The following is a 10,770-nucleotide window of genomic DNA, read 5'->3' on the forward strand; positions in this document are numbered from 1 at the left end:
ACTCCCCCATAATGTGATAAGGAATTTATTTTCACAAGAGGCAAATAAGATCCAAGTAGAGATATTAATGGACATTAGAATTTGAATTTCTCATGAAGATGACATACCACATAGTGACTAGATAATCTCGCAATATCAATTCTAAGTGATATTCCTCATGTACACACATTGTTTAGGATCATGAAATTCCCAAAGGAATATCACTCCCCCAAAATGGGATTGTCCATTAATCGCTCATAAGAGCCATATAAGATACAACAAGATGCAAAGAGGCTCCAACACAAACACAAATACATGGTGTGCAACCCAACATGCATAGACTTGATTTCTCAAGAAAAGCAAGTAGGAAGCACAACATATACAAACACATGTTAGGAACAAAACTAACACATGCAAAGGGGCGAGTAACTTTCAATATAAATGAGTTGAGCACATGTTACCGCAAGGAGGAACATTGAATATATGATAGAAGCAAGATAATCAAGACTTGGCTTGAGATAATATAAATGATGAAGATCCCTTAATTCTTCACGATGTAGCCAAGTCTCCAATGCCCTCCAAAAAGCACCTATTGATCAAGTTTTGGATTGTTGGTCCTCAACTAAGTTGGGTCCTAAGAGGTTAGTCACAATAGGCTTGGCAACCCAAATGGTTCTTTTATTGACACCACTTTGAGCACCAACATATTTGGCAAACACATTGCCACCCTCATCCTTACAAAGAGAATAAACATCATCAATGGAGATAGAGTTGGATGAGGTACCAATAGTGCAAAAAGAGGTGATGTGGCCCTTCTCACGGCATATGTAGCAAGTTCTTTTCTTCTCCTTCTTCTCACTAGATTTCTCCACAATGGGAGCATTGGCTTGATTCTTCTTGGGAAGTGGAATTTCTTCAACTTGAGGTTGAATATGAGTTTGAGCTTCAGGCCGCTTCCCTTTTTGCTTCTTCTTCAAAGGGCAAGATCTAACATGGTGCCCTTCAATTTTGCACTTGAAGCAAACAATCTTGGCCGGGTCTTTGACTTGTACTTGGCCCTTCTTGTTGTTGTTGTTGGACTTGTTCTTGTTGTTGGATTTGAATCCAAGTCCACCCTTGTCATTGGGGGATTGTTGCACACTTAACATCTTATCAAGTTTGCATTTCCCTTCATGACTCTTTACCAAGTCGTTCTTCAAAGAAGTGACTTGGGCCTTGAGCTCTTTGATTTCCTCTACATGGTTAGTAACAACACAAGTACTAGAGGGAGTAGAACCTTCATTGTTAGAGCAACAAGGCAAGGAAGATAATTCATCACAAGATTTAGCAATACTATGAGTGGATGAATTACAAGGACTAGCACATGGCAATATAGCATTTTGAGTAGTAGTGCTAGTATCCACATGAGGCTCACAAGGTGTTGCCTTAGATATGATAGCCTCATGAGCTAACTTTAGCCTATCATGAGAGGCTAGAAGATCCTCATGGGAGCTAGAAAGCTTTCCATGATTTTCTTCCAATTTCCCATAATTGCAAGTTAGCAAATCAAGTTGAGCCCTTAGCTCAACATTCTCCTTCAAGATAGATGCTTCACAAGAAGTAGAGTTAGTAGCACAAGCATCATCACAAGACATATCAAGAAGAGAGGGTAACATAGCATGCTCTTTTAAATATGAAGCTTGTAGTTGCTCATATGACTTGGTGAGGATAGAGTGTTCGCTCTCCAAGGCCTTGTGGGCCTTGTCTAGATCATCTAGATCCTTAACAAGTTTATCATGGCCAACACCAACTTTGAACTTTTCATTTTTAAGCAATTTTAATTTAGCTTTAGCATGGTCTCTTTCTTTAGTGAGTTTAGCAAATATTTCATTTTGAGACACCTCAAGGGTTTGAAGTTGCTCCTCAAGAGAGGCTACGGTCTCTTGTTCTTCTTCAAGATCATTCTTTAAAGATGCTACATCATCGGCATACTCTCGTTCAAGAGCACCCTTTTTATCAATGGTGTTCTCATGCATCCAAATAAGTTTTTGGCTCTCAATAGCGGTAGTCAAGATTTCAAAGAAGTGAGAGCTAGCAATTTTATCTTTGTAAAGAACCTTGAATACACTCTCACCTTTATCGCGTAGAGAGACAACCCAATCCTCTTCTTCATATTCATCCTCATTCTTATCACCACGAGACATATTCGGTTCCATGGTAGGAGGTACCGTGGAACCCTTGGCCATAAGGCATATATGAGGACCGTGAGATAAAGATGAGGAGTTACTTGAGGCTCCTTTCAAGATCTTGTCTTGACCAATAGAATCTTTGGTTTCCTCTACATTGTTAGACACACAACAACTAGAGGAAATAGAATCATTTTTATCATGGCCACAAGACAATGCAAGCATATCATCATTAGATTTTTTCAAGCAACTTACACATGATATGCAAGGACTATCAACACAAGCATGTAAATCATTTCTAGTGCTAGATGTGTTTAAGTCCAAAGATGAAGCATTGCAATGAGATAGAGATGAAGAATCATCAATAGTAAGCTCAATATCAAAATTGCAATTTTCATCACCACTCACCATATCATTACCTTGTGTCTTACCACACTTTGGTGAAGTGGATGAAGATGAGAACTCATCATGGCCGGAAGTGGAAGCAAAAAAATCATCCTCAATGATAGTGGACACATCATATTTATCTTGAAGCTTTGTCCATAATTCATGAGCGCTCCCAAAAGGCATGATTGAAGAAGTAACTACATTGCTCACAACAATGGAAAACACATGAGAAGCAAGAGCATCGAGACAAGAGTTTTTCTCCTCCTCAAGAGATAAATTTTGTGGATCCTTAGGAGAAGGAAAACCCATGTCAAGAAATCGCTCCATGTCCGGGGACATACGCCGCAAAATAATAAGCACATAAATTTTCCATAGATCATAATTTGTGCCATCAAATATAAACAAGTTATTGTGCGCTAATCCCCTAACCGACATCTTTACTCTCAAGGCGGTGAAGCCTAAGAATGAGAGACCTTGCTCTGATACCAATTGAAAGGACACGGATGTCGCCTAGAGGGGGGGTGAATAGGCGATTTAAAACTTTTACGATATGGGCTTAACAAATGCGGAATAAAACTAGAGTTTACTTTGTCAAGCCCAAAGCCTATATACTATGGTTCACCTATGTGCACCAACAACTTATTCTAAACAAGAGTTCACCTATGTGCACCAACAACTTATGCTAAGCAATACAAGCAAGTATGTGATAGCAAGATATATATAACTTCAAGCACGATGGCTATCACAAGGTAAAGTGCATAAGTAAAGAGCTCGGGTATAGAGATAACCGAGGCACGCGGGAGACGATGATTTATCCCGGAGTTCACACTCTTGTGAGTGCTAATCTCCGGTGGAGAGGTGCGGTTGCTTAGTGCTCCCGAACGCCACAAGAGGCTCACCTTGAGGTGTGGTTGCTCGATGCACACCAACGCCACAAAGGCCTCACCCCAAGATGCGGTACTCACACCACACACCGAACGCCACGAAGGCGCCTCACCTAAATCTCCGGTGATCCTCGCCACAAAGGCCTAGGTCACGGTTCCACTAAGGGATTTCCTTCGAGGCGGAAACCGGGCCTTACACAAAGATTGGGGCACACATCCACAACTTAATTGGAGGCTCCCAACAAATCGCCACAAAGGCCTAGAATCCGTCTAGGGTTCCAAGAACCCAAGAGTAACAACCTTCTTGTTTTCACCACCACGAATTACCGTGGAGAACTCAAACCGATGCACCAAATGCAATGGCAAGAACACCACAAAGATGCTCAAGTCCTTCTCTCTCAAATTCCAACAAAGCTACAAAAGCTATTGGGGGAATAAGAGAGGAAGAACAAATAAGAGGAGGAACACCAAATTTCTCCAAGATCTAGATCTAGTGGATTCCCCTCACAAAGAGAGGGATTTGATTGGTAGGAATGTAGATCTAGATCTCCTCTTCCTTTTCCCTCAAATAGATTCAAGAAGCATAGGTGGAGTAGAGGGAAAGAGAAGCTCTCAAGGTCAACAATGGTGGAGAGCACTTGGGGGAAGAGTTAGCTGCCCAAGGAGGAAGAAGGGGGCTTAAATACCCCCCTCCCATTGAAATATGACCGTTTGGGTGTGCTCAGGCCGGATTTTCCGGGCCGGATATTTGCAAAATATCCGGCCCCCAAAAACGGCTAAGGACATGAGAAAACTGCTCTCGGGATGGGGGCCGGACATTTGGCCGGATATTTTCCCGGATTTGTCCAAAAACCGGATTTTTCCGGGGCGGATTATCCGCCCCAAACTTGGGCCGGAATATCCGCCCCCCGAAAACTGGCGAAACATCAAACTGAAACGGGCGTAACTTTAGCATCCGGACTCCGATTTTGATGATCTTGGGCTTGTTTTAAAGCTAGGAACAAGCTCTACAAGATCATGCAGGAAACCATCATAGTCCAACAAGGGAGGATAGAAACAAATGATGAAAGGTTTGACCTATCTAAAAAAGACATACCGGTAAAACCTCCAATCTTGAAAATGCAACAAGTTGCCCGTGCAAAAACCATTCTTGATGAACTAGAGCTTGTCATGAGAATAAGCACAAGATCTAAATCATCACATGGATAAGATCCAAATAATAACCAAGAAAGATGATGAACCAAACTCGAAAACGCAACAAGTGATCTATGCAAAATCCGTTTTCGATGAACTAGAGCTTGTCATGAGAATAAGCACAAGCTCTAAAACATCACATGGATAAGGTCCAAATAACAACCAGAAAGATGATGCAAGGATGCAAAGGTTTGAGCTCTCTCCGAACGATATAATCAAGTTACTCACTCGAGAGCCCTCTTGATAGTACGGCAACTAAACTATAAACCGGTCTCCAACTACACTATGAGACCGGTGAGAAAGAAACCCTATCAAGAGCAAACCTTATACTTGCGCATTCCACTTGAGCTTGATGACGACGATCTTGACCTCAACAAGATGGAACGCCTTTCTTGCTTGTGCTTGCTTGACGAAGTCTTGTAGATTGCTCCCCCATAAACCACCATGGGAGAGCTTCTTCTTCGGCGCATCTTCACATAACCATGACCACCATGTGGATTGCTCCCCCATAATCCACCATGGGAGAGCTTCTTCTTCGGCGCATCTTCACATATCCATGATCACCATATGGATGGAAAGACTCAAGCAAAGGATCTCTTCGAGATGACTCATCTTGAACTTGCACATCATTACTCCATGGCAAGCTTCAAGCTTATGAACTCTTCGAGTTGGCTCATCTTGAACTTGCACTTCATTTCTTCATTCTTCATCATGTTGATGTCTTGAAGTAACTTGAGGGCTCACTTCATCTTCATCTTCAAGACATACTTGACACTTGATATCCTTCATCAATTTCTTCTTATTGCAACCTTGAAGCCAACATATGGTTCAAGAATTGCCTATGGACAACTCCTACAAATATAACTCAATGCAAACATTAGTCCATAGGGATTGTCATTAATTACCAAAACCACACATGGGGGCCCCATGCACTTTCAGTGTCGTCTTCGAAAGTCATGTCTGAAGCTTACCTGGTTCTGCCTCGTTGCTACCATGTATGTGTCTAATTGTTGTTCGTGTCGTGTGTTGAACTATGATTGTCTATGTTGTGTCGTGAACTATGATCGTCCTGTGTCATGAACTATGACCGTCAACTATGATCAGTGCTAAGTTTGCCTGAACTGTGATTGTATCCTTGCTTCTGCTACTGTTGATCGCTGGTAACCTCACCACTGAAGGGAAAGGGTTAGCAGAAGAAGATTATGGGTTGCAACCAAACAACATGGATGATGTTCTAGGCTACTACTAGGCCTGAAAACCGGCCTACGAAACGGGCAGAACTCAAATCTCCACAAGGCCGAAAAACTCTATGCAGACCATCAAACGGGAACTTCTTCCCACTACGCCAGTGGTGCCCACTACGCCAGTGGTGCAGCTGATGCAGGCTACGAAACACGCCCTAAAGTACACTCCTTCAGTCTCACCTCTGCAGACCAGCAGCTGAGAAGACCCGTAGCATCACATCGCAGCCAAACCCAAGGACTAGCGAAACACGTAGCATCACATCGCAGCCAAACCCAAGGACTAGCGAAACACATAGCATCACATCACAGACAGAACCAAGGACTAACAAATTCCTCAAAGACTGCAAAAAGCTACTGCCTACAAAGGAGCAAAGATTATGAAAAAATGTGGCCAATCTGTAAGATGTAGAAGACTGTTGTACATACACAATTCAATAACTTCTGGAGAACTTCAGTTGTTGCAACTAGGTTATGTCATAACATCCCTCATGTGTAATATGTAATATGGCTTCCACAAATACAAAGACATCCTGCATGCAAGATCAAAATGCCGGAGGAACCCCTAAATTATTACAGGGAGAAACTACATCAATAAGGTGACACCACAAAAAACGCATCCCAGCTACAGTGGCGCAAAGGCATGAAACTTCAAACCACCCTAATGTACCATAAATCCTAATGTAATTCATCCACCCTTGTCAACTCTGATATGTTTCTCCGTTACCTCATCATGTTTCTCCATTTATCCTTCAAGTCCACCTGCAAAATACAATTTCTTCGGTTACATGACTTCACGAAAGATCAGGAAATAAAACGAACTTTAGCCTCAAATTTCAGTACCCACCTGTGTTCTACCAATAAAGAAATCAGGATTGTGAAGCAAAATATCCTTCCAACTGCCGTTACCAAACCTTCACAATAAATAAATATATAAATAAGGAGAAGCGGTAAGAATCATACAAGAAAATTGCTGAAACTGCATTGAGACACTATGTAAACAATCATGCAGGAAGAGGAGAAATCAAATAACGAATTCCAACAGGGAGACAAAATACATACTGTTTCACACCCTTTCTTAGCATCTCTTCTTCTTCCGAGCTCCACTTCCTTGCCTTTCTACGCCTGGCTTTATTATTTGCCACTTGCAAAGGAGAAACAGATATTCTCCTTGGGCTAGGCAAGTGTGGTCTAGTTGATTCTGATCTTGAGCCCTCAGGATCAAGCGAGTCCTCCCACCGCAAACAACCGTTTTTTAGCATAGTCGCCAAAATCTTGATGTTTTGAGGCTTATGGCCTTATGCTATGAAGCTATCCTATGTACTAAGAAAAGTCTTCGAATGCTCAAATCACTTGAATTGCACTTATTATTCTAATTAGACTATAGCATAGTTCAATTCCTGAGATATACAGTGCTACTAGACATGCATTGAGAAAACTAGAACAATGTTTACTAAAAATTATTAATCATTTAATTGTATTAACTTGACAGAATCCTGTTAAATATCAATAGCACAATAAGCTCCAACACATATTTGATGTATTTTAATTGGATAATCTTTGGTCATAGATATGAAAGTAGCTTGTAGAAAAACATGGTTTTTGAGTCGTTGTATAATCAAAGACTAATCGCCAAGTCATTAAAATCAGGGTGACTCGCGACTATAGAGCGACTTTCGTCGAGTGATCACCGAGTTGCAGGGTTGGCAACTCGTTTTAACTCGGCGACTCAAAAAGCTTGTAGAGAAAGCATATGTCGACATATTTTATGACATACTATCCAGTTTCCCACAAAGCACCAAAAGAGAAGTCTGTGGTGGAAAAGTAGCAACATGCAAGTTCCGAAATAACAAATGCAAATAAATATATGATGTTTATGGTGTTCATTGACATGACAATGGTGCTGTAATAGCATAGCTTATTGCAGTTCTGTAATACTCCCTCCGTCCCGTGAAACATGTCGAAGGTTTGTCAAAATTCGGATGTATCTAGATACATCTAAATTTAGACAAATCTCAAACAAGTTCCATGGGACGGAGGGAGTAGCATAGCTTATTGCAGTTCTAAGAGAACTAAGTACAAATAAGATGAACCACAGTCGTCTCAAATCAATTTAGTTACTCTGAGTGAATCAAATATGGACAATCCTCGGAAAATATTAAAACAAATAATACACACAAGAAACTCACATGAAAACTCCGCGCTGTAGGGTTCCAATCCATAATGTTGGATGGTGTGCCTTTCCTCAACACCTCACCTTGGTCATTCACAGCACTTGAACCAGCAACGCTAGAATTAGCTGCCCGATTATTAACTTCTTCAGCAACAATATGACGTGTTTTATCCATCCTTGCAGCCAACACCTCATCTGCAGCTGCTTTTGCAGCCGGTAATGGATCCTCCACTACACTGTGAAGGTCGGCACATCTTGATTTGAGGGCATGTATGACCTTATTAACTTCAGGCGTCGAAATTGGATTCACATGAGAGGCAGGTTCTTCAAGTTTGCCCAAAATTTCACGTCCTCTTTCTTCCCCGGCTGCAAGTTCCATTATCGTACATCAATTATACACAAATGATGACCTTGTACGCACTAGTATCTGAATGCAACAATTTAAAATACCTCCAGCTACCATTCCAACTGTATGAGTGATGCGCGTAGAGGAACAGGCCTAAAAAAACAGGAATCCGAAATGAATTTTCTGCCAGCCATCAGGGAACTAGTGGTAAGGCTATGATCTGTGGTGGAAAGGGTCACTCATTGTTTTACTGGGGACAAGTGTACGTATGGCAACTCCAAACGCCAGACATCGCTGTCAAAGTGTCAATACTTATCCTCTACTACATCAAGTGTGCAGGAACACATATGAATAAACTAAAAGCAAAATTGTTGCTCAAGCAAAATGTACTTGAACCTAATGGTGTGTTGAACCACGACAAAGTGTACTACATGCAGGAAATACAGGATATAACATGATCTACCATGTACAATAAAGTTGCAGAAAGAGGATGTACAAATCAAGTCCACAAAGTCTTCAGGGAACTCCCAGCAGTTTGAAACATAACATTTTGGCCATTTAGGTCTCAAAAGCTAGATGAACATGAACTCTTGATTCTTGCTCACCATGCCTCAATCTAATAATCTATGAAGTAAAGCACTTGCATACATAAATCAAGTGAGGTTCGAACCCTATGCACTCTAGTGTCGAAATGTGATCTTTACCCTCATTGACTATGTTTCTACATCGAAAACATCACAGCCTTAGTATGAATTATAAACTGCGGCTTATCATCTGCAAAAAGAAGTAAAGAACTACCAAGACAACACATCACACACTAACTTTAGCTGCTAAATGTAAGAAAAATAAATTCCAAGGAAGTCTCCGGGAAATGTGTGAGTAATTTTCCTAAGAATTTCTAGAACACACTATCTAGCTAACCGTCATGGAAAAATAATAATCTCCCTGAAAGTAGTGAAATACATAGAGCTAGATATCGTTAGTTGAACATTCTAGACTTGTAGCCCTAAACCCAAAGTCTTCAGAGTCCCATTTCAGTTTACTCCTAGAAGACAGGGATTCTCTTTCCATTGATGCTAAAACACAACACATACGCAACTGCATCTCAGAACCCCATCCAGTACAATGCTCCATTTGGCCAAAATAGAAGAATCCTCACCTAGCATGAGGTACTTGGCGCGGGTGGATTCGTCGGCGGATCCCCACGTCTCAACAGCGCCGTGCCCAACAATCCGCTCGGCCGCGACCTCCAACATCGACGGGCCGATGGCGGCCCACTCGGCCGCCAGGAGCTCCCTCACCCGCCCCTCCGCCGCGGCGCGGTTGCCCCACAGTCTCCTCAGCGCGTTCTGCGAAAACGTGTTCCCGACTGCGGCCTCAAACTGGTACGCGACGGCGCCGGCCTCGGGGGAGGCGAGCGCTGGGTCACCGTCAACCGCGCGGCGCGCGCGGCCGCCGGGGTGGGCGAAGAGGGCCCGCGCGGCGGCGTCGAAGTCGGGCGCAGAGGCGGCGAGGAAGGCGGCGACGGCGATGTGAGCGGCGGCGACGAGGGGCGCGGGGGAGGGGAGGGAGGCGAGGAGCTGGAGGGAGTCGAGCGCGGCGGCGGAGACGGGGTCGGAGGCGAGGCGGCGGAGGAGTACGGAGCGGAGGAGGCGCGGGGTGGGGCGGGAGGGGAAGGGGAGCGAGGCGAGCAGCGCGTTGGCCGCGGCGGCGGGGATGGAGGGGCTCCCCACGACGTGGTCGAGAATCAGGGACGCGTCCGCCGGCGTCAGCGGCGGCATTTTTTGAGCGCCGGATGAGAATCAGGGCGCGCGCGCAGATTTGGGGACGGCGAAGCGCAGTGGCGGCTTTGCTTGGGTTTGGCTGCGACTGCGATGCGACCTGGGCTGAGCTCTGCTCTGAATTCCGGGTGCGGGGCGACGTGGTGCACGTCTTTTGAACTTTTTTAAAACCTAAAACTTTTAAAATTTTAAACGTTTTCAAATTTGAAAAATTTCAGATTTCAACATTTTTAGAATTTTAGCATTTTTAGTTTTCAATATTTTTGATCTGATATTTTTTAATTTTGAACATTTTTTATTCTATACTTTTTTAAGTTTAAACTTTTCTAGATTTGAACTTTTTCAAATTCGAACCTTCTAAAATATCTAAATGGAAAGAAACAAGGAAAAGGGGAGATCATACATGTTACTTGGCGCCAACTAACGCAACCCATTCAGGGGGCGTTGTAGCGATCCCGACGTGATTCCGAGCAGAATCGCCGCTTAAGGTGATGAATATGACCTCTCTTGCGGCGCCCCGTCATGGTCTTCTTAACAAACTCTTTCTAGAAAATTCACATGTTTTCTTAGCTTGGCCTTGAAGCCCCTGCTTCTTTGGACGCCATAGCGGAGCTGATCAG

The 10,770-nt window shown here is 43.2% G+C and overlaps 1 protein-coding gene across 1 annotated transcript; it reads right to left on the bottom strand.

Annotated features, from left to right (window-relative positions):
• Positions 1-6,267: 6,267 nt before the first annotated feature.
• On the bottom strand, positions 6,268-10,150 carry LOC124667611. The gene is made up of 5 exons (XM_047204870.1): positions 9,529-10,150; positions 8,041-8,389; positions 6,913-7,089; positions 6,698-6,764; positions 6,268-6,612 (listed from the first exon to the last, which is right to left on the bottom strand). The coding sequence occupies exons 1-5, from the start codon at positions 10,148-10,150 to the stop codon at positions 6,574-6,576; spliced, it is 1,254 nt and encodes a 417-aa protein (XP_047060826.1). The 3' UTR covers positions 6,268-6,573.
• Between the last annotated feature and the right edge of the window lie 620 nt (positions 10,151-10,770).

The sequence above is a fragment of the Lolium rigidum genome, chromosome 6 (assembly GCF_022539505.1).
Source record: "Lolium rigidum isolate FL_2022 chromosome 6, APGP_CSIRO_Lrig_0.1, whole genome shotgun sequence".
In the NCBI taxonomy this organism is placed as follows: Eukaryota; Viridiplantae; Streptophyta; class Magnoliopsida; order Poales; family Poaceae; genus Lolium; species Lolium rigidum.